The 25,236-nt window shown below is 41.0% G+C and overlaps 1 protein-coding gene across 3 annotated transcripts in view; it reads left to right on the top strand.

The window, feature by feature from the left end:
* The window catches only part of Ccdc198 (coiled-coil domain containing 198), a 38,051-nt gene extending 23,340 nt beyond the window's left edge, over positions 1-14,711 (top strand). For 2 of the 3 annotated variants that reach the window (XM_047541719.1, XM_047541721.1), the window contains exons 5-6: positions 940-1,099; positions 10,937-14,711. In XM_047541719.1, coding sequence (XP_047397675.1) covers positions 940-1,099; positions 10,937-11,172 — 396 coding nt within the window. In that variant the 3' untranslated portion in view covers positions 11,173-14,711. Of the gene's footprint in view, positions 1-939; positions 1,100-1,520; positions 2,076-10,936 lie in introns of those variants that run through there. The other variant, XM_047541720.1, reaches the window with a different exon arrangement.
* Positions 14,712-25,236: the final 10,525 nt, after the last annotated feature.

The following is a 25,236-nucleotide window of genomic DNA, read 5'->3' as shown; positions in this document are numbered from 1 at the left end:
AAGAAGATCCCTTCTACCAAGAGGACTATTTTCAGTCCTCTTGAAAATATATGGATGCCTTGAGTCTTCCTTTTTACAAATGGGCCACTCCTCTGACATTCTGGCTCCAGCAGGAAAATGGAGTAAATAATTTTTCTTGGTTTCAAAAAAGGAGTGGGCCTGGGAGAGAGTTGGTCTTTATTCTGACACTGAGGCCTTTTTAATTCATGCCATACAATTCTCCTACAAGAAAGACCTTGTCTTAGTCCATTTTCTGCTACTATAACAGAATACCACAGACTAGGAATTAATTAGTTTCAGAGTTCTGGAGTCTGGGAAGTCTAAGATCAAGGTGTTGGCGTGTGGTGAGGGCCTTGCTGCTGTGTCATAACATAACTGACAGCATTACATGGTGACAGAGTGGGAGTGGCATAGCAGGAACCAAAGAGTCAAGGCAAGAAACAAAAGAGAGCCAAGGTCACTCCTGGGATCCTGGGATCACAGCCTTAATAAGGCTGCACTCCAAATACCATCAACATATGAATTTGGGGATTAAGTTTCCAAACATGAATTTAGAGTATACATTCAAACCATAGCAGATCTCTTAAAACAAAGCTTTTACCAGTAATGTCCCATAACTATTATATTCTAAATTCCTGTCTCTAAGGAATGAGCCTGCAGAAACTGACTGTAATTCCACAGAGAAATGTTTCTGCAATCATCCTCGCCTTAACTGAGTGAGACTTTTAGACTGTTGGGCATACACACCTTTTTTCCTAACAAGCCTAAGAGTAAAGAAAGTCACCACACCTTCTAACAGAAAAAGAAAATTATACTGTCATTAGGGGACCACAGATGTCCGTGGACAATCTACAACTTGCACAGTGGCTAATCTGTTGGTCTATTCCAGCAAGGACAGCTGGGAGAGAACATTGACCATGTATAGCTGATCATTTTCAGGCCCAAATGAAGTTGAAGCAGAGTCTTCACGGGGAAGAAGGAACTTCTAAGCAACAACCAAGAGACCGTAAAGCCAAGAAAATTCTTCAAAGCATCCCAGGGAATGAAGACAATGACCCTCTAACCATGTTACCTGAGAAAACCATGAACAGAGGCCCAGGTGAGTCATGTGTCATTTTTAGTAAAATATTTCAAGCATTTGTAAAACTTCCTCAAATATACTCCCAGGGTGGGGGTGGGGAGGAGTGAGAAGTCAGCAAACATGCTTGGTTTCTTCCTGCTGTTTTACTTGTCAGAATGTAATGGGCACGTTGGCATATAATTTTGGATAGCTGGGAAGAAAAGGCAGAAGCTTAAGCTCTGTAATAAGATGTTTGTTTCTTTTTATGGGTTTAACATGATTTATATGCCTTATTACAGTCCTTGACCCATCCCTATGAGGAGAAAAGGCAAAACAAAACAAAAAGCCTCAAATTAAGGTTAGAATGAAGGATGTGGAAATACTGAATAGCCCGCGGCCACGTGGCAAACTTGCATTAGCTGGTGTGGCATCCTATGCAGACACTCCTATCCCTCTGCAGGTCAGCTCTGCTGGGCACACTCAGAAGGCCCAGAATGGATCCATCATCACTGGCCTCCCTAAGCTGGCTCTTCTTGCAGAACCAAGACACTGGATGAGACCTCCCTGCATGCCCACTCTACTCAGGCCAGAGCCCTGGGGCCCCCTCTCGTCTTTCTTCTCCCTCTCCTAGCAGCTGGTCAGTCACAAAGTCCTGTCGAGGTCACCTAGTGCTGAAATCTGCCCCCTCTTCTGTTCTCAATGGTGGCAACTTAGGTCAGGCCCTTGGCCTGTCCCACCAGGGCCACTGCAACAGCACCTGACCAGGTCCTCCCCTTGGGTCTAACCCACCTTCCAGCAACCCGCACCCCGTTCCAGAGGTTCTCAGTGTGGGCCTTGGGCCAGCAGCATCGGCCTCACCTGAGGACTTGCACAGGTGCCAGACAGTGGCTGAATCAGACCATACCACAGGTGCTCCTGATGCCCCTAAAGCTTGAGACACACTGAACTTGAAGTATGTCTTTACTCTGCTGGGTGATCAAAGAGTGACATCACGTCCAGCAGCACTGGCACTGCCTCTGAGTGGACTGGAAATGCAGAATTCTAGAGCCACTCAACCCACAGGATCTGTTCTTAAGATCCCCAGGTGATTCTCACACACACCGAAGTTCTAGAAGCACTGCACCAATGGCAATCTTACTAAATGCAAATCTGATCACATCATTCTCCTGCTTTAAAAAAAATATACATATATATATATATGTACACACATATGTACACACACACACACACACATACACACACACACACACACACACACACACACACACACATACAGTTCTGTGAGTGTTCACTGGCCCGAGGACAAAGGCTAAACTCCTCAACAAGGTCCTAGACCTTTCTAGCTACTGCCAACCTTCCTAGCATCATCTCCTGCCACTCTCCCATGAACCAACCCACATTGCTCTTGTGGACTCAGATTGCTCAGTGCTTTCCAAGAGACATCCCTGTCCCCAACCCACGAGTTAGAGCCCCATTTGGTTTTCTCTGTCCATATTCCCAAGGTAAACCTGCAGTTGGAAATGGACATTATTGTTTGCACACACAGTGCAAAATCAGAAACTGCAGGAGTGGTCAGCAGGACTGACCAGTAGCAGGGCTGCAGAAACGTTGGCCATATCTCTGGAGACCTAGAGCTTCTAAGTTGCAAAATCACCTGCTGAAAGAGACACAGTCCTACTCAGAGGAACAAGATGCTTAATCAATAAGTTAACTAAATAAGAAAAGGCTGAAGAATTGAAAATCTACATGGGGCATCCATTTAACCTATGCTCTCAGGTCTCAGAATGAAATATGCTTTGTAGTCACATAAACAACTTTTACAATTGAAAAAAAATTGGGCAAAACAACCAAGAAAAGAACCTCAGCAAAAGTTAGACACTCAGACTCATCACTCGAGGAAAGACCTAAAAGAAAAACATTGGCAAAGGCTTTGGAAGACACCTCAGGGCCTGGAGGGGCCCAGGAGACACTGTGGCACATGTCGTAGGCTTTTTAAGTGGTTCCGCTTTGTTGAAGTTGAGGTTTGTTGAGTGTGCATGATAAACCAGTCTGTGCGCCTCCCGTGTAAGAGAGATGGCCTCCTTTAATCCTCACACAACCTAGAACATAGGATGCACTACTGTGCACCCCATGTGATAGTCAACATTCAGCTCACATAGCCTCATCAGGACACTGAGGACTCAGAGCTCTGTGCAGACCTCAGGAAAGCCTGCAAACCCACCAGCTGTGACTCCTCAGCTCTCCCTTTCAGGAGAAGTCTGCACTCCAGGGCTTCTGAAAGGAGCAGCATTGACCTGCTTACTCCCCTGCCCCTTGGCCCTCCCAGGGTGGGGTCAGAAAAGGTGACACAGGCAGCAGCCAAGCCACTCACTAGGCAGGGAGGTGATACACAGCCTGGTCATGAGCAGAACCCCTGGGGCACTTTCAAATGCTGATTCCTGGGTCCCACCTTTATCCTACTGAAATGATCTCTAGGTGGCAGGCAGGAGAATTCTCCTTTTTAAGAGTTCCGGAAGTGATCTTGAAGATTTGCCAAATTTGAACTCAATAACCCTAAAGTACTCTCTCAACACTTAAATTTTATGACAGTCTCTTCCTTTGTTGTTGTTGTTTCTTTTTTATGTGGTGATGGGGATTGAACCCGGGACCTTATGCATGCTAGGCAAGTGCTTTACCACTGAGCTATCTCCCCAGCCCAACAGTCTTTTCCTTTGTAATGACTGTGCATGTGTGTGCACCTGTATGTGAGGGTACACATGACAAAATGAGCCAAGAAAATGTAGATTTTACTAGCATGAGATTCTAATGCTTCTCATTAGAATAAAATCACAAGTAATTAGAACCTCATGGTCTGTGTCAACACACCTATTGCTGGATGAGTTGGAAAGGAAAGTAAGCAAACATCACTGAGAATTTATTCAGTGACGGAGAGATTCCAGTGCATTCTGAGTTGACCATTCTGTTCTATGTGGTAAGTCTCATTGTACACTGTACGTGTAGAAGTATAGGATGTTGGGATAATAATGGGCACAGCCAATATTTAAAAGCAGCTTCTAAACATTTTAAATGCATTATTGAATCCTCCACATATCAGGTCTGTGAAGTGAGGATTATTACCACCTCTCTTTTACAGTTGAGGACACTACATCCAGAGAGGTCAAGTCCATGGTCAGGGTCACAGCCTTCCAGGAAGTGGTGAAACTGCTCAAGTGATGCATGCTCAGGGCACCTGACTCTGGAGCCTACACACTCCACTGCACTTGGCAGGTGGCCTAGCGCTGAGTCCTTCTTCTTCCCAGGGAGCATCTTTGTCTTCTTTCCCTGCCTTCTAAAGTAGTTCACTTTGCTTTCTCCTACAAGTGGAGTGTAGCTAAGATCCTACATGGACACGAGCATCCTGTTTGTCAGAATTTGGTCATTAAGGTTCCTCTTTAACAGTCTCCTCTTATTCCATGATATATTCGCCCCTTCTTGTTCTCCCTTTGGTAGGTGGTCTGAGTTTCAGCCCTCATGTGAGGAAAAAAAAAAATCAATCTTTATTTTCTCCTGACTCTTTAAAATGAAATCATCTGCTCTTTATTCATACTTTATGTATATTTCTCTGATAAATTACATATATAATCATGTGACCCATATACTTATATATAACATACATGAAGTGAACATCGCTCTTTGGGGTGTGTAAGTTTTGATGTGTTTTGAGGCACCTGCCCTTTCCAGAAGCCATGATTTGACTCTGCTTCTAGCATCTTCCCTCCACTATATTTCAGGATCTAGCTACCACCCACCTTCCTAGCTCAGCTCCTGCCATCCTCCCATCCAACCAACCCAAATTGCTCTGTGGACTCAGATTGCTCAGTGCTTTCCAAGAGATGTCCCTGTCCTCAGTCTCTTCACTGTGCTGCCCCACCAATTAGAGCCCCCTTTGGTTTTCCCTGTCCATACTCCCCCAAGGTAAACCCCTAGCTGGAAATTAACACTGTTGTGTGCACACACAATGCTGAGCTAGGGGCCAACCCCCCCATCAGTGGGACTGACCACCGAAAGGGCTGCAGAAATGTTGGCCATGAATACACTGGAGGGAAGGTGCTGGAAGCAGAGTCAGAGACCTTCACTGAGTCTCAACAGAGAACTTGCTAAACAAGCTCCGTGAGACCAGCATCTTTCCTTGTTCCTAGAACAGGACCTGGCACATAATAGACTCTCAATAAATAATAGCCCTATATTTTTCTACATAGCTTTATTCTATGTAAAGAGAGAACATAGCTAAGTGACATTCATTAAACCTCTGTGAACCTGAGTTTCTACATCAAAAAAATGGGGATAAGTAGTGTCTGCCATGCAGGGTTTATGTAAAAATTAATCTTATGTGTGTAATAGCACAAATAAAATGTGAAGTACTGGGTAAACATACAGGAAATGAACAAAACAGGGGGGATGGAATTGACATCTTAGAGCAAAATGACATATGCTTCAGAGAAATGTCACCCTTCACCCATCATTTGAATGTCAACCTGCACAATTCTGGTCTTATCTGGCTACTTGTACTATTTTCCTATAGAGTACCTTGTTTTGTTTTTGTAAATGTAATTTTGTGAAATACCATGAAATCATGGGCTTGATATAGTAGTGATACACTTTTCTGAAACGCATGTTATAAAGCACACGACCCCCAGCACTGTCCATGCTTCTTGATCCTTGTGCTCCCTAAATCACTCCCATGCTGTCCCCCTTGGCACGTGTGGTTTCTATCCCCAAGTTAATTTCGGAGTAGGAAACCTTGCCCTTTCTGCCTACTTGAAACCCATTTAAATTCTTTTATTTTCTACTGTTTTTTAAGCCTATAAACCACAAGGACCAAAGATCTTACAGAAACATAAAAAGTAATAAAACACCTAGCTCAGAATTTCTCAAAACGATGTACACAAAACTATGTATATAATAAAGTGACAGTTATTGATTTTCAAGGATAAAACTGAAATGTGTGAATTTTGCCTCATGCATTAACTTTAGGTCTGAATTATCATAGAACCAGCAGTGCTGTGGGACTTAAGCTATCGTGAATATTACCTTAGATCACACCTCTAACAAATATTTTCTTCCTATTTCAAAGCCCCTGACTCTAGTCTGCTAATTTTAAGTCCTTTGGGTATAAACCAAGGGATAACTGGGTCAAAAGGTGGGTCCATTCCAAGTTTTCTGAGGAAACTTCATAATGCTTTCCAGAGTGGCTGCACCAATTTGCAACTCCACCATCAATATATGAGTACATCTTTTTCCCCACACCCACGCCAACATCTATTATTGCTTGTGTTCTTAATAATAGCCATTCTAATTGGAGTAAGAGGAAATCTTAGGGTGGTTTTAATTCGCATTTCTCTAATTACTAGAGATGTTGAACACTTTTTCATATATTTGTTAATTGCCTGTATATCTTCTTCTGTAAAGTGTCTGTCCAGTTCCTTGGCCCATTTTTTGATTGGGTTCTTTGTATTTTTGGTGTAAAGTTTTGTAAGTTCTTTATAAATTTTGGACATTAGTGCTCTGTTTGAAGTGTGTGTGGAAACGATTTTCTCCCACTCTGTAGGCTCTCTTTTCACATTATTAATTGTATCCTTTGCTGAGAAAAAGCTCTTTAGTTTGAATCCATCCCATTTATTGATTCTTACTTTGATTTCTTGTGCTTTGGGAGTCTTATTAAGGAAGTCTTGTCCTAAGCCTACATGATGAAGATTCAGGCCTACTTTTTCTTCTATTTGGTGCAGGGTCTCTGGTCTGATTCCAAGGTCCTTGATCCATTTTGAGTAGGGTTTTGTGCAGGGTGAGAGACAGGGGTTTAATTTCATTTTACCACATATGGACTTCCAGTTTTCCCAGCATCATTTGTTGAAGAGGCTATCTTTTCTCCATTGTATGTTTTTGGCTCCTTTGTCTAGTGTGAGGTAATAGTAACATAGCCATATTAATGTTTACAGCAACTCAGTTCACAATAGCTAGATTGTGGAACCAACCTAGATGCCCTTCAACAGATGAATGGATAAAGAAACTGGTATTTATACACAATGGAATATTACTCAGCCATAAAGAAGAGTAAAATTATAAAATTTGCAGGTAAATGGATGGAATTGGAGAATATCATGCTAAGTGAAATAAGCAAATTCCAAAAAACCAAAGGCTGAATGTTTTCCCTGATAAGTGAATGATAATACATAATGGGGATGGAGGGTGGGAGGTAAGAGAAGAATGGAGGAACTTTAGATTTCGTAAAGGGAAATGAGAGGGAAAGGGGGCAGGGGTATGAAAGATGGTGGAATGAGACAGACATCATTACCCTAAGTACATGTTTGATTACATGAATGGTGTGAATCTACATCGTGTACAACCATAGAAATGAAAAGTTGTACCCCAATTATGTACAGTGAATCAAAATGTAGCCTATAAAAATAAAAAAAATTAAAAAACAAATATTAAAAAATAAAATTAAAAAAAAATGAGTGTAGTAGTTCTGAAGCAGTAATTTTGGTGACTACGAAGACATAGTTCACCTCTAATGTTAAAAAGGAAATACTTCCAATGCCCATATCCCCACTATATGTGTGTAGGGTTCATGTAGAGGGCAGTCTCAGCACTGTGGTGGTAGAGAAGTAGTTTTTATTTCTCTTAGTTACAGTTCAGATTTCCTGTTCTTAAGCAATTTTATCTTTGTTGTTGTTGTTATTGTTAAAAGATTTTTTTTTTTTTGTGAATGTCCAGATCCCATTCTTTGCATGTTCCTACACCCATTTCCCAGTGACTGTGGTCAGAGATGAAGCAAGATGAGACAACAACAACAACAGCAACAACAAAAAAGCTCCTGACTCTATTTAGATGTTTTAGGAAAGTCCTGTTCCCAGTCTAAGTGATGCCTCTAGCGGTTCTTGGCTCACGCAGAGCAGAGATGATTGATACCCCTAAACTCCAGTGGACGAAGTCTTTCCCAGGTCCTAATCACCAATACCTCTCACCTGCTAAAATTCTCTGATTGTTCATTGGTTCATTCACTCATTCAACGAATACTTGCTGAGCATATAACAGGTACCAGGCATTGCATGGTAGGTTCATCATATGGTAGTGAGTTATGCAGAGGTGGACCTTGGCTTCTGGAGCTTTCATAGCACACACAATGAACAAGGAGATGTTCAGGGAGAGCATAACCAAAGTTAGAATGAGCTGCGGGGTCCGATTTCCATAAAGAAGTGCCATGTTGCTGAGACATGAAGTCACTGGATGAAGGGGTCAGAGAGCCTGTGAGAATGAGGACCGGGGATGCTGAACCTTCAAACTAATTAACACCATCAGGGGCAAAAGCCCTGTGGTGAGAAGTTGCACAGTGGGCTCTAGATACTGGGCAGAGAAGAGAGGTTCAAAGGGTGACAAGATGGTTCTGAGACATCAGCAGGACCAGATCACACAGGGTATTGCAATTCTTAAATTGCAAATAAGAATTCTGAAGTCTATCTTAAGAGCAAGAAGAAGCCATTGACAGGGCAGGGCAGTGGCACAGTCAGGTTTATATTTTTAAACCTCATTCTGTCTACACTATGGAGAATGGGAAGGAAATGCAAGAGGATATGTAGTTATAAGGACATGGCAGTAGCCCAAGTGAAAGATGGTGTGTGGACCAGGAGAGTATGGTGAAGATGAGGATGGAGAGAAGTCAGACACCAGATATTTAGGAGACAGAATTTTGGAGATGGGTTGGACACAGATAAATTGATAGAGTAAGAAGCCCAGGTGGATTAGATTCCTGGGTTTATCTTGAATAACTGAATGGATCATGGGGCAAAAGTGGTACCATTAGTTGGATTAGGGTAGCCAAGAGCTGAACAGGTTTGTGAGAGAAAGAGGTGAGGCCGAGACATTGCCAAATAGACATCAAAGTGGAGGTGAACCGTTTTACAAAAAAAAAAAAAAAAAAAAAAAAAGTCTTGTAGCTTAGAGGAGAGGTCAAGTTTGCAAAAATAAATTAACCATAGCTATCTGTCATGGCTATGTATATAAGCAACAATAACAATGATGATGGTATTCCTCCAAAGAAAACAGCAGTCCTTTGTTGAGGCAGAAAGGAAACTGGTATGTCATGGGCATGAATCCTTACATTGCAATACTTGATCTTCACTCACCAGGCTATAAACATTAAATATGTACATACAGCTTTTTGTTTGCTAATCATACTTCAATAAAGTAGTTTTAAAAAATATGATGCGTAGTAAAAAAGAGAAATGCTTGATTTTCTTATATAATAGTACACAACTACAGATGTCAAGGGTTTAAATAAAATATGCCAAAAGATTTAATAAACAATTATCATTAATATGACTCAATCTGCTCCATCCGGACTGGTGGAGACTTTGAACTTTGACCTAGGATTATTTTCCTAGCTCAGAAGTGATTGGGAAGATTTTGTTTTCTGGAAAACCAGACTTACTTGAGCAAAGTCCATGTTGCTGTGTGCATTCTAAAAGAAAGCTGGGTACTGCTTAAATTAAAAAGCTAAAGTAAATGCATACAAGCATATAATCAAACCCCACACCAAAAATAAATCTGAAGGAAAGAAAGGAAGGAAGGGAGGGAGGGAGGGAGGGAGGGAAAGTCTGACTTATTGAGCTCCCCAGTTCCCTAGATCTGCAATGTGGTCTAGGCATCTGTCTTTATAGCCCACATAGGTGATTCTCATATGAAGTCAGAGTCAACATGAAAGTTAAAAGTGAGTAGCTTGTGCCTAACACACAGTAGATGTTCAATATTCTTGTCCAAAATGTTGAATTTAACTACAAGGAAACAATCAGAAAAGCCTAAGTTTAGGGTCATTCTACAAAATAATTGACTTGTACTCTTTAAAATATGTGTCATGCCCAGGAAAGAAATAAAACGTCAGTATTGATAAAAATAAAGATGGAGGAAGCAGAGGAGAAGGAGAAGGAGGGAGGAAGGAAATGAGTGAGAGGTGAGAGGACCTTGTGAGGATAGGCTAGGATTTTTTTGTGTGTGTGGTGCTGGGGCCAGTGCTCTACCACTGAGCTACACACCCAACCCCAGGATTTTCTAATTAGTGATGAAAATAGAATAAAATAAAATGGAATGCATGATTCTGGACTGAATCTTGGACCTAAAAATTAAAACATGAGTGTGGTGGTGCATTCCTATAATCCCAGAGGCTCCAAAGGCTGAGGTAGGGGGATAGCAAGTTCAAAGGCAGTCTCAACAACTTAATGAGGCCCTAAGCAACTTAGCAAGACCCTGTCTCTAAATAAGATATATAAAAGAGTTGGGGGTGTGGCTCAGTGGTTAAGCACCCCTGGATTCAATCTCTAGTATCAAAAAAATAATAATAATAAAACATGAACAAACAAACCAACAAAATCTGTAAATAGCATTATTGGACCAACTATGGATATTTGGATATGGACCATATATTAGAATAGTATTATATCAGTATTAAATTTCCTAAGTATAGTAATTGTATTATAATTATGTAAGGAAAATGTACTTATTCTTAAGAGATTTGTGGTAAAGTATTCAGGGGGAAGTGACTATAAGTAATTCTACATGTTTCAGATGAAAGCAATGTGTGGCAAAGTGTTATGAAAGGGTTGGTGTACATAGGTAGGTATCATACTGTTCTTGTGACTTTCAGGAGATTTAAAACTTTCTAAAATAATGGCTAAGATTTAATTAATGCTTGAGACACCAGTTGGAATCGTGTATGTGAGAGAGAGAAAGAGAGAAATCTCTCACACACACACACACACATACTAGACCCACACACACCAAAACAAACAAACAAAAAAAATTGTTGGGGAAAAAAAAATTAAAGGAGCTTTTCATCTTTTGTAGGAAACTCACAGACTGCAGAATTTCTGGAATATCAAGCAGGAAACAACTACCGTCACCGAAAAATTGGAAAAATGGAAGCATGGCTCCGTGAACAAGAGGCCCGGGGACAGCTTCTCTGGGACAGTTCCAGCGTGGACTCTGATGAGCAGGGGAATGATGAGAAGAAGCCACGAGCACTGGTGAGGACCAGGACAGAGAGAATCCCACTTTTTGATGAGTTTTTTGATAGAGAATAAGAATGCCACTCACCCAGCAAGACAGTAAACTTGTTTTCCTATCAAAGTCCTTCAAGTTAGATTTTGAATGACTTTGGGGAAAGCAATTCACCTTGGTAAACAGGATACCACTTGGAGTCTTCTGTTTAAAAGGTTTTTCAGATATGCTGATAACTATTGCTGTAGAACTACCTGCTGCTCATCACAGAGGGGCTGAAAAAACAGCCATTCTGTTGTCTCACCCACCCTTCTGTCAGTGGCTGGGCTCAGCAAGGTGAGTCTTCTGCTGGTCTCTTTTGAAATCTCCCATGTAGTTAAAAATCAGATGGTATCTAGACTGGAGTCATCTGGAGGCTTAACTAGGACACTGGGACGGCTGGGCCCTGCCCACTCTCCATATAGTCTCAGAGCCTCTTCACATGGCCTCTGCAACTGGGTGAAGGCATTTTCTTCATATCAGCCAAAGGCTCCCAAAAGCAAATGTCCCAAAAAGAGGAAACAGAAGCTGCCAGTCTCTAGGTCTCTAGTCATGGAACTGGCTCTGCAGTTCTTCCAGAACATTCTGTTGGTAAACAGGAGTCACAGGTCAACAGAAGTGTCTACACAGGGCATGAATACCAAAGCAAAATAATTTGGAGTTCATCTTGGGCCCTTGCCAGCACACCATGCGTTTTTTAAAAGAAAATTTGATCATATAAAACAGATGAGAACGTGGATTTTATACAAATAAAAGTGAATTTCTAAGAAAGTCACAATGATGCTATACTAGACACTAAGCTTGCTCAGACACTTTTTTGTGAGTTGACCGTAATAGGGATGCTTTAAGAAAGGAATGAAATGATGTCAGATATTAAAGGTCATTGTAAATTAAAGCTCAAAATTTAAAACTTAGATTATGATGTTGATTTTAGAGCTCTTTAAAACTAAGGATATCTTAGAAATGTTCAATTCAGAAGTTATTCCATTTGGAGGTTGGGGTTGTTGCTCAGTGGTAGAGTGCTTGCTTAGCACATATGAGGCACTGGATTCAACCCTCAGCACCACATAAAAAAAATAATAATAATTAAAATAAAGATGTTATGTTCATCTACAACTGAAAAAAATTTTAAAAAGAAGTTATTCCATTTGTAAAAATAGATCTTCACACAATTTTTAAGAGCTTCTTTTGTATGTGATTCAGCTCCACAACTAATGTAGTCTAAAAAAATAGTCTGAAGCAATCCAGAAACTTCCAAGAATTTAGTAAAATTTTAAAACAAAGTGAAACAAAAACATCTCTTGAAACCTTCAAAAGGAAACTTCCAAAAAGAAAAAACAGAAGTTTGACATTCAGTCATTCCAGACCAGTCTTACTTAGAAGACAAAAAGCCTGATATGTCAGGGGATGAGCATTCAGATTTCTTCCTAGGAGGGAAGGCAAACCCATTCTGGGCACATCTATTCCCTGTTTTCTGTGACTACTCCTACTATTTTTGTGGTGGACAAGAAACATTTCCAGCAGATGAATACATAAATTGTTTGATCAGCTAGACTTTTCAAAAAAAGTTCTTGAGAAGATAAATGAATGCAACATATGCATAGTGTCCTCACATATTATGGTGAATCGGGAAACTTTAAAGTGGGACAGGAAACTCCCATTGCTGAAGTCAGAGGGGCAAAACATGCCTTTGTTGCTCTGCTCTGTCACTTCAAACTGGACAATGCTTCCTTCTGCAAACTCATTGAACTGTGAGCTTCATGAGGGTACAGACCATGTCTTCTCCCTGTGGTATCTCCACTTCCTAGCACAACATCTGGTGCAGAGTTTGTTATTAAATGTTAGCTGGATTAATTAATGAATGTGTTAACTAGTCAATTAGAGAAGCACTTGTTTCTCTCCAGCTATGCAGTTGCTTACACTCATTTCCATCATTTCTCAAGAGTCTTATATATTTAAGGCTGATTAGACAGTAAAGAAAGGGACTTGTTTCAAAAGCTCTTGGAATTTGTACATCTAAATGGATGGCCTAAATTAAACATCGCCTGGGGTACAGAAGCTATACCCATATGTAGACGAAGATGCATAGCTCAAAATATTTCTCAAAACTCTATCAGAATGTGTTAGCTACAAAGACAATCAATCATAATGCCTTCTCTGAGTATATCTGCTTGCTCCATGCGGAACTCTCCCTCACCGACTGTAAACTCAAGATTCAAGATATCATATTGATCATCATAACTGCCAATGTGCATGAACTGCCTCTGTGTGCCAGGCACTATTCGAACACTTTACATATTTAATCTCTGCAATAGTTTGTGGTTTGGTATTAATATCATCTCCATCTTAGAGATGAGGAAACTGAGGCACAGAGAGATTCACCTTCCAAAGTCTCCCACCAGAAATCCCCTTTGGGGTAGATCATTGTTTCTCAAGATGACCTGCTGGGACCCAGGGTCTCTTCCTTCTTTCCTCAATTTTATGTCTAACACGCCAGCTTCATTATGTTCCTTTTCCACGTTTCTTTTCTACTATATGGTATGTTTGTTTTGTTTGTTTGTTTGAAAGGCACCATAGTACACTGCAAAAGGCAAGAACTTGGCAGTATTGGTTTTTAGGGATGTAGAGTAGCTTAACTGATAGCTGAACTGTGGGCACAGAGAAAGATGAAAGCAGATGAGAGTGGAGACACACCTAATCCCCTTCACAATTTGGCATGGGAGCAGCAGGGTGAGCAGCCCCACCGGAAAGTGCCATCCACGACAAGATCAGCTAAACACTGTGGCAAGGGCCAGAGAAGGGCAATGTTCGATGCTGGCCTCAGTTAAAATTACCGTAAAATGATCAAAAACGTAAAAACAATCAAGATTTCTGGGCCTGCTTTTTGATTGGGGGTTGGGATGGTATTGGGCTCTGGCACCAGAACGTTTGTTTATTATTAAACTTCCAAGTGAATGTAATGTTGACAATCCAAGCTTGGCCCAAGCACAATGACACATGCCTGTAATCCCAGCAGCTTGGGAGGCTGCCACAGGAGGATCGCAAGTTCAAAACCAGCCTCAGCAACTTGGTGAGAACCTAAGCAACTTAGTGAGACCTGGTCTCAAAAAATCAAAAGGGCTTGAGGTGTGGTAAAGTGCCCTGGATTCAATCCTCAGGAAAGGAAGAAAATTCTAAGCTTGTCTAAGATTGAAAATCACAGCTTTAGCATTATAAATATTCTATTTTACCAGAGTGTATCTACTCCTATCTAAAAGCAACAACTTCTGAGGTCATTTTTTCCAGTTAAGGACATGAGGCCTACAGCCCCCACAGATAGTAAAAGCAATGCTCGTTTTGCTAGTATCATCTGAGAACGCCCAGCCTATAGTTAATCTTGAATTTGTTCGAGGCAACATGCAGTCATCATAACACAGCTGTTGCTGGTGAAAACTATAAAATTCAGCCTGGAGGCAAAGTTGTCAATTTTCTTCAGCTGAAAATCTCTCCAGCTTTGGAAAGAAAAAGGGCTTGTCTATGACCAAATGGATATTTTCTTTTGTGAAAACAACATTTTCCTTCCCCTCTGAATTTTTCATGAGAAAGAAATATAATTTTTTCCCATTGCAATGTGCTTGCAAAGAAATTATTTCTTTTCTTTTCTTTTTTTTTTTTTTTTTCAGGTGAGGACTGTTTTTCCTCATCCCTTTATTTCATTGTCAATTCTGAGTTACTGTCCTGGGTTTTAACTAGAGATAACTTTTTCAGGAATCATCTATGAAATGACCTTGTAAGCAAGCACATAATGTTTGCTGCTTGCACAGAGCCTTTAAAAACAGAAAACAGAATGCCAGCTCTTTGTGCCACTCCCTTTCTTACCATGGAAGCACACTGTCATCAAATTATAATTATCATCAACTACTTCCTGCCTTGAATGAATAAAGAAAGCTCATTCCTATGGATTACTGTAAAACCTCACTGATTTAGAATATTGCCGAGGGCTTGGGAGAAAGCACACTAAGGGGTAGTTTAGGGAACATCAACCATTAAAAATCTGAATTACATCTCATTTTTAAAGAAAATGCTATTTTGTTAAAATACAAAATAAAAGATGACACAACTGGAATAAATCAGGAAGACATAATGATAGTAAATATTTATGCCCCAAACAATGGTGCATCCCTGTACATCAAACAAATCCTTCTCAATTTCAGGAATCAAATAGATCACAACACAATAATTCTAGGTGACTTTAATGCACCACTGTCACCACTCGATAGATCTTCCAAACAAAAACCAACCAAAGAAAGCATAGAACTCAATAACACAATCAATAACCTAGACTTAATAGACATATATAGAATATTCCATCCATCAACAAGCAGATTCTCTTTCTTCTCAGCAGTACATGGAACCTTCTCGAAAATAGACCATAGCTATGCCACAAAGCAACCCTTAGGAAATACAAAAAAACAGAGATACTGCCTTGTGTTCTATCAGGTCATAATGGACTGAGAGTAGAAATCAATAACAAAATAAAGATGACACAACTGGAAACTAATAGTCAAGCCTTTTTTTTAGGCGCATACTCTATAATAGGTCTGCAATTCATTCCTTCATTTATGCATTTGATCATGCATTCAGAGAATGAGTTTAGAGTAGCTACTGTACACCAAGTACTGTTCCAAATGCTAAGATTACAGACTTGAACAAGACAAAGCCCCTGTACCAATGGGTTACATTCCAGTATGGAGGCCATGAGCAGATAGTCTAGTGTATAATTTCATGCAAGTTTAAGCATCAGGAAGAAAATAAAGCAGGAACAAAAACAGGCACGGTTAGAGTAGATTGCCGAGGCAGGACACTCAGGGAGGGACTATCTGAGGAAGAGCCATGAATGAAAAGAGGGTATACACCATGAGGAGCCTATGGGACAGCTTTCCAGATATCACAAGACTATATTTTCTTGAGCTGAGAATAAGCTTATAATGTTCAAGGGTCAACAAGAAGTCCAGTTTTTATGGTTTGGGTCTGGAATGTACCCCAGAAGCGTATGTGTTGAAGACCTGATTTTTGTGTTAGTCGGCTTTTTGTTGCTGTGATCAAAATACTTAACAAGAACTGCTTAGGGGAGGAAAGATTCATTTTGACTCACAGTTTCAGGGAGTTGGATCTATGCTTAGCTGGTTATATTTCTTTGGGCCTGAAGTGAGACAGAACATCATGTCAGAAGGGTGTGGTGGAGGAAAGCTTCTCAGTTCATGGCAGCCAGGAAGCAGGGAATGGGTTGGGGCTGGGAAGAAGGTAGCCCCTTCTAGGGCATGCCCCCAGTGACCTACTTCTCCAACTAGGTCCCACCTCCCAGTAGCTCATTCAGTTATCAACTAATCCATCAAATGGATCAATCCACTGATAAATCCTCATGATCCAATCATTGCCTGAAAGGCCCACCTCTGAAGCTTTTGGCACTGAAGACCATGTTTTCAACATAAGACTTTGAGGAAATTCCAGAACCAAACCACAATAGTCACCAACGCATGCACCATGAGGTATTGCCTCACCACAGGCCCAAAAACAATGGAGTCAGTCAACCATGGACTGACATTGTACATCAAAATGAATATTTTCTCATATAAGTAATTTTTCTCAGGTATTTTGCCACAGTAATGGAAATTGACTAGCCAGCTACAAAAGGTAGAGTAAGCAAAAGAAAATGTATTAATGTCTTTTTAAAATTTTTTTTGGTTGTAGATGGGTATGATACCTTTATTTATTTTCATGTGGTGCTGAGGATTGAACCTAGTGCCTCACACATGCTAGGCAAGCACTCTACCACTGAGCCACAGTCCCAACCCTTAATTTCCTTTATATAGCTATAACTGTAGGCTACATACTGAGGCTAGGGACTTTATTTTAAAAAGAGATTTATTTAGATAACAATTTTGGAGGCTAAAAGTCCAAGAGGAAGTCATATTGATTCAGATTCTGGTTAAAGTCCCCAGTACCACATTATGACATGGTAGGTGGCATCATAGTAGGAATGTGCGCAGAAGAGATCGAATGGTGGGGGACACAGCATACCCAAACCAAAGCAGGAAGATGAACAGAGATGTCACCAGAAAGGTGGTCAGGGCCCAGATTTGAGGACCCTAGAGGACAGTAGTACAACAATGGGTTGGAAGTGTAACAGGACTAGAGATAGAAGGGCCTAGAAGTCTAGACTAACATCTCCAATGTGAACATGAACAAAGGCAAACAGACTCACTGAGACCACATGGCTATGGATGACAGTCCTGAGGCTGACCAATCAGAAGGCACCTCCATCTCTGCTGTTGGCAGGAACCTCAGAGAGTGTGCTCAGGGAGCAATGGGCGGTGGAGATGCAGAGAACATCAGTAGAGAACAATTGAAGGTCTGCCTGTTCCTCATTCCCAGTTCCTCCCAAACCCTGCTGCTTCCTGTTCTTCCTTCCAAGATTGGATCTTTATAAATCCACACTCTATTCAGGCTACCTCCAGCTGATATCTCTTTCTTAGAACCAGACAGTACCTTAAGCAGTAACTACCTGCTTGCCTTGGGTGTAACACCAGAGGCTGTGGTGTGCTGGAATTGGCTAGAGTGGCCAGGGCCAGATCTGAAGAGGAATTGTGAGGACCTCTTCCGAATTCATGTTCAGTGATGACATGTCAGCCATGGTGTAGGATTTATACCACAAAAATTAGCAAATGTTATGGATCAGGGCTTTTTCCAGAAAGTTGGATGTGAAATTGTCATGGTTTAGGTATATGGTGTCCCCCAAAAGTTCATGTGTGAGACAATGCCAGAAGGTTCATAGGTGAATTGATTAGATTATAAGAGCTGCAATCTAATCAGTGAATTAATTCACTGATATGAGTTATCTGGGTGGTAACCATAGGCAGGTAGGGTATGAATGGAGAAAATAGGACACCGGGGGCATGACTTATTGGGTTTTTTTTTTTTTGTCCCTGGTGAGCAGAGTTCCCTCTCTGCCTCCTGGATGTGATGTCCTGAGCTGCTTTCCTCCACCACACCCTTCTGCCATGATGTTCTGCCTCACCTTTGGCCCAGAGCAATGGAGTTGGTCAACCAAAGACTGAACCTTTGAAACTGAGCCAAAATAAATTTTTCCTCCTCTAAGTTGTTCATGTCAGGTCTTTTTGTCACAGCTACACTAAGCTAAAACAAACATTTGCTGGCACACTTGGCTAGAGGCAAGGACCACTGGCCAGAGAGTCAGAGGTTACATCCCAGCTCTGCCACTTCCTGTCTCAGGCAAGTTAAGCTCTCTAGCCAGTGTCTGCATTGTAAATGGGGATAAGGATAGTACCTGTCCTGGTGTGTCATGACAAAGATGTAAGATAACACAGGTAAAATGTTCAAAAAGTGCCTTAACACATAATAACATTTCAGGTGACTTATTACATAATACACATAATATACTAGTTAATACTGCTTAAAACATATTGGTTAATGTGCAGTATTTTTCCTATTGAAATCAGTAATAAAAATAAGAATTTGTGTGAGTGTGTGTGTGTGTGTGTGTGTTAATGGCTACTTTGAATTGTCAACTTGATTGGATTAAGAGATTCTGAAGATTAAGAGGTTTCCTGGTGTGTCAATGAGGGTGTATCTAGGAATGATTGGCATGTGGGAAAACAAATTGAAGTGAAGACCCTCCCTAAGCATGGGAGGTTGGAGGCTTGGATGGAATAAGTTAGAAGAACAAGGAAGCTGTAGCAGATGCAAGTTTAATTCTTCCTGAACAGGTTCTTGATTGCTGCTGCAATTGCCTGAGCACATCAGACTCTCACTTCTTCACTCTCTCAAAGTGGACTCTGACAGTGATTCTCCAGGGAGTTTCCAGAAGCCCTTTGTCTCAAACTGGGGTAGCATCGTTGATCCCTCCTGTTCTGAGGCTTCAGCATCTTTGACTGTGATACTAGTTCCTCTAGTTCTCCAGCCTGCAGAAGACCATTGTGGACTAACCCATTTCTGGTTGTGTAAGTCAATCTAATAAATTCCCTTTTTGTAATCATACCTCCTGTTGGTTCTGTTCCTCTAGAGAACCCTGACTTATACAGTGTGTGTGTATTTCTAAAAGTCTGGACAGTACATGAAGACATAAAACAACAGCCAGAAATACATAGTGAAGGAACCATGAAAACAAATTTATCAAGATTCACAGATAAAGCTGGGCATGGTGGCACATGCCTACAATCTGAGCAACTCAGGAGGCTGAGGCAGGAGGAGCACAAGTTCAAGGCTAGCCTCAACAATTTAGTGAGATGCTGTCTCAAAAAAAAGGGAGGGGGTGGGAGCTGAGGGTCTAGCTCAGTGGTAAAGGGCCCCTGGATTCAATTCCCAGTACCAAAAAAGAAAAGATTTATAGACGAAGTGATTATATACTTGGGTTACCTAAAAGACTCAACTAAAAAACAATTAGAATTAATAATGAAATTAAATAGGTGTTTTTATTGTGCATTTTAAAATCAATAGGTTTTGCAAACCATTTCTCAGAATTTATTCAACAGAGCTAAAAACACTCATGTGCAAAGATAAATGTTCAATGATAAGTATTGGGTTTACTAAGCATAAAGGAGACGTCTCAGGGTGTACTATCTTAGAATAGTCTTTAGAATCCTAGCTCTGAAACTCCCATATCCATTACTGGTCAAAACTGTCCCCTTACTTATTTAAGGTACACTAGTCACTTCAGGATTAAAACATAATCTGTTAAAATTCTCTCCCATTCCGGTTTTTCTCTCCCTAGTAGTCAGGCTCCATGTTTGGGGGAAGATGCACAGGACTTGCTATGGCCCCTTGCTGGTGGGGTGTGAGGAATATCTCATTTTAGTGATGTCCTTCATCCCCTCTTTGACTGAAAGACAGCCATCTTGACCTTGGGTGTCCGCTGCCCTCTCCTGAGCATCACCTCAATCTTCCTGGCTGTGTTACTTCCTGCCATACTCTTGGCATTGACCTAGCACAGTGATTGCTAAGAAGGAAGCTCAGTGGTTTTCTCCTGCTGACTTGGTCACCACCTCAGTCTGCAAGGTGCTGCTCATCTCCAAGAACCAGTAATGTTCTTTGTGGAGCCTCTGGGATAGGTTATCCATCCTGCCTGCTGTGCTGAGTCCCCATGCCTCTCAATTCTCAGCTCTCTCCCATCCTCTCTTCAGAGATTTTGGAAATTTTTCCAATATCCTTCATAACCTGCAGGAGTCAAACAGATCAGAATACAGCTATTTCAGGCCTTCTCTACCAAAATGGGTCTTTGTTTTAGTCAGCTTTTCCCCTGCTGTGACTAAAAGATCTGACCAGAGCAATTTTAAAGGAGGAAAAGTTTATTTAGGGGCTCATTGTTTCAGAGGTCTCAATCCATAGACAGCAGGTTCCATTCCTCAGGGCTCGAGGTGAGGCAGGACATCATGGCGGAAGAGTGTGGCAGAGGGAAACAGCTCACACGGTAATCACTCGCCAGATAAAAATGTGCGCTCCAAAACTACACCCTGATACCCACCTCCTCCAGCCACACCCTACCACTTCAGTTACCCCTCAGTTAATCCCTATCAGATTAATTCACCGATTGAGTTAAGGCTCTCATAACCCAATCTTCTCCTCTGAATCTTCTTGCATTGTCTCATACGTGACTTTTAGGGGAACACCTCATATCTAACCTATAACACTCTGGTTGCCATAATTGTCGGGCAACAAAATGCCACCATAAAACAGGTTGCGAGCACTCTCCTGGAGTGGCCAACCATGAAGTTCCTGGAGCTTAAACTTCAAGACTTCTCATTTGCACAGTCGTTTGTCCTGGGAAGGCTCTTGCAATCCACTTCCTTGAGTTTTCCTTACAGTTCCCCCAGGAGCAGATGCGGACAGAACGAGAGATGATCCCAGGAATCACCAGAAGGGGATCTGAAAAGGCTCTCAGGGAAGGCAGCCCATCGAGGGCACAATCAAGAACATTGCTCCTCTGGGTGGCTGTAGAAACTGTTCCTGTAAAGTCAGCCTCAGGTGGGTTTTACACACCCAGCCTGAGCATCACATTGCATCTGACAATCTCAGTAATAAGAGGTGGGGAGGACAGGGGCTTGGTGGGCCCACCTCCTCCAGACTTGCTCTGGCTGGAAAACAGACTTGTGCTCATACATTGACCACTGAAAGCTCCAGACAGAAATTAACAGAGAAGGCAACATTGACCAATTTCCTCCCTTCTTTTAGGTACAAAACAAATGAACAAGATTTTAGAAGAATTTTTAATGTTCATGAACAATGAATAAGGCAGTATAAATTAGTTGTGAATCTTCACCCTGTGTCCAAGTCCTTAATGGTCTAGATTCATTTTCTCCCCCCTTTTAAGGGTAGCAATTATCTTTTGAGTCTTTAAACTTTTAAAAGGTGTCACAATTTGATGGTCCTCATTTTTTCTTATACTAGGAACTAATGTGGTTGTAATCATGTTTCTAATTATTTGGGACATTACAAGAGAGTGAGATGGTTTAAAATTACCTTTCATGTTGGAAAAACCTAAAACTGTTTGAGAATCCAGTGACATTTAAAATAAAAGACATAATTTTTTTTCAATTTTTGACTTAAAGTTCTTAATTGAAACCATTTACCATAAAAAGGAAGTTGCATTATATGTATATACTACATTTTCTTTATCCATGCATCTGTTGAAGGGAACCTAGGTTGGTTCCAGAGTCTATTGTGAGTTGAGCTGCTATAAACATTGATGTGGCTGTGTAGTATGTATGCTGATTTTAAGTCCTTTGGGTATAAACTGAGGAGTGGGATATCTGGGTCAAATGGTGGTTCCATTCCAAGTTTTCTGAGGAAATCTCCATACTCTTTCCAGAGTGGTTGCACCAATTTGCATTCCCACCAGCAATGTGAGTGTACCTTTTCCCCCACATCCCTGCCAATATTTATTGTTACTTGTATTCTTGATAATTGCCATTCTGATAGAGTGAGATGAAATCTTAGAGTAGTTTCGATTTGCATTTCTCTAATTGTTAGAGATGATGAACATTTTTTCATACATTTGTTGATTGATTCTATTTCTTCTTCTGTGAAGTGTCTGTTCACTTCCTTAGCCCATTTATTGATTGGGTTATCTGTTTTCTTGGTGTGAAGTTTTTTGAGTTCTTTATATATCCTGGAGATTAATGCTCTTATTTGAGGTGCTTGTGGTAAAGATTTTTCTCCCATTCTGTAGACTCTCTCTTCATATTATTGATTGTTTCCTTTGCTGAGAAGAAGTTTTTTAGTTTGAATCTATCGCATTTATTGATTTTTTATTTTACTTCTTGTACTTTAGGAGTCTATGGAATACTACTCAGCCTTAAACAAGAATGAAATTATGGCATTTGCCAGTAAATGGGTGGAGCTGGTCTCAGAATATCATGCTAAGCAAAATAAGTCAATTCCAGAAAACCAAAGGCCTACTGTTTTCTCTGATACATAGATGCTAATTCACAATAAGGGGGGTGGCTAGGGAACAATAGAATTACTTTGGATTAGGTAGAGAGGAGTGAAGGGAGGGGAGGGTTATGGGGGTAGGAACGATAGTAGAATGAATCTGACATTATTATCCTTTGTACATATATGACTACACGAATGATGTGATTCTTCATCATGTACAACCAGAAGAATGAGAAATTAGACTCCATTTATGTATGATGTGTCAAAGTATATTCTACTGTCATTTATAACTAATTATGACAAAATTTAAAAAGGAAGAAAGAAAGTTGCTATTCCTTAAAAACAGGAGCTTAATCCTGTTAGGGAATTCTGTGTCTCGGTGTTACTCCACTGACAGGGAAGTGTACTGGGGTTATATACCACCTCGTCAATCATCCATTGATGATGCTAGGCATGAGGAATACAAATGAATTGTTTGACATTTCCCAAATGCCATGAGTTCCCAGGTCTCCCTGCACGAAAAGTTCTCAGATTCAGATACAGGCGCTAGCAAAGCCAGGCCAAATTAAGGCCTGAGAGGGTTTGAACAGAGGCACCTACAGTTTACTTCAACTTGGTTCATAAAATGTACAAAAGTACCTTTATGGCAAAACTATGGAGGCAATAAAAAGGTCAGTGGTAACCAGGGACTGGGAAGGAGGAAGGAATGAATAGATAGTGCAGGTTTTTCAGTTAGTGAAACTACTCCACGAAGTACTAAAATGGTGAATATATATCATTACATTTGTCAAAAATCCATATAAAGGGCTGGGTGTGGTGGCGCATGCCTGAAATCCCAGTGGCTCGGGAGGCTGAGGCAGGAGGATCATGAGTTCAAAGCCCGCCTCAGCAACTTGGTGAGTCCCTAAGCAATTTATCAAGACCCTGTTTTTAAATAAAATATTTAAAGAGGGCTGGGGATGTGGCTCAGTGGTTGAGATCCCCTGGGTTCAATCCCTGGTGCCAAAAAACCCAAAACACAAAACAAACATAGACAGTGCAGACTCTGGGTGACAATGTAGGTTCATTGTTATGGGGCGCAACTGAAGAACAGACGATCACCACCGAGAAGTCCAAATCTAAGAGTCTTTATTAAGCTGGCCGCTGACTGTCTCACACAATGCCCCCCAAAAATGGCTATTGGGAGAACAGCTCCGACCACAGGGTTGTAGAGGTTCTTATACCAAAAATCACATCAATCATAAGTGTCTGTTGCTGTGATTTGAAATTACACATTAACATCATGAGATCATCAACAGAGAGGGAAGTGGGTCAAAATGACCCTTACCTAGGTACAAACTAAAGAATGGTTACTAACATCCACACAATTACCATTTACATGGTACACTGGTTAAGAGCAATAGAGGTCAAAGGAGAGCAAGATTTAATACATAGGAGTTGCCACTGCACATTATTAAACATGTCACGCTAAGTAACTGATGATGGGTACAGAGGTGGGGTGTTCCCATGGGAGAAGCTTATTTCCTACATAACATGGAGCCTCAGAGCAAAATGGAGTCTGTTTAGTCATTTCCCTTAGAGTCTGGCCTAGAACATTCTCATGGAGTCAGATCTGTCAGCCCATCACATCATGAGTTGTAACTAACGGTCGCTCTGGTTGAGGACATGGGTAGTGGAGGAGGCTGTGCATGTGGAGGGGAAGGAGCTATGTAGGAAATCTCTACACCTGCCACTCAGCTTTGCTGTGATCTAACACTGATCTTTTAAAAAATCTGATTTTTAAAAAGTAACTTGAGTTTGCAAAGGCTGCCATATTTCCCCCAGTTTCCTTCTATCTTCCAGGTGTGTGGGGAAAGCACCAGCATTCTGAGAATCTGGCTAATAGAAGGTTGAGCTAGGGCTATGTTAGCTGGTTTTTAGTGGGATATATTTATGTGACAAACAGTGTAAAGGTAAATTACTGCTAACCCAATGACAAAAGAATGGTTTTTAGGAAAATCTTGGATTCCCATGGGCTTACCCACAGATATGAAACCAAAGTGCAAGTCCAGATAAATCAAATAAGTGTTCCATATTCAGTAAAGCCACCACTGAGAAAATTTTTAAAAAGAAGCAAAACTAAAAACTAATAAGCCAATAAAATCTCTCGCTGCACATCCCACGTAGGCAAGTTAAAGGGCTCCTATAGGAGGGATGGGCTGGCTGCAAAATAAAAGCTATGGAATTTATTTATCAGAAATAATGACAGAAGACAGAATTATTTTAAGAACAGGGGCATGACTGATTGAGCCCTCCAGAAGGGTCTGGTCCTAACAAAGGAAGGAGCCTGCGCACGTGCTCCATTTATATTGCTACAGATCAAAAGGGACCCGTAGGAGCTTCTTCTGTGAAAGGTAGGATGAGGGGTGGAGGTAAGCAAGACATCCAGGGCCTGTATTTGAACTTCAGTGGTAAACCAACGCAAGATAACCAATGACTCAGGTGATCTCGAAGAGTGATTAATAACCGAGAGTGAGTTCCTAAGGCCAGATCCGCCTGGTTAATGGCCCAACTATGCTTGATTCTCATACAAGCCATGGATGACTCCCCACAAAAATCAAGTCACTAAATGCCCTCCCCCCAAAAAAAAGCAGAAACAGAGGAAAAGAGCAGTAAAAATGACAGATGCAAAAAAATAA

The sequence above is a fragment of the Sciurus carolinensis genome, chromosome 2 (assembly GCF_902686445.1).
Source record: "Sciurus carolinensis chromosome 2, mSciCar1.2, whole genome shotgun sequence".
Classification (NCBI taxonomy): domain Eukaryota; kingdom Metazoa; phylum Chordata; class Mammalia; order Rodentia; family Sciuridae; genus Sciurus; species Sciurus carolinensis.
The sequence above is the reverse complement of the archived record's forward strand: the minus strand, read 5'-3'. Positions and strand labels throughout refer to the sequence as shown.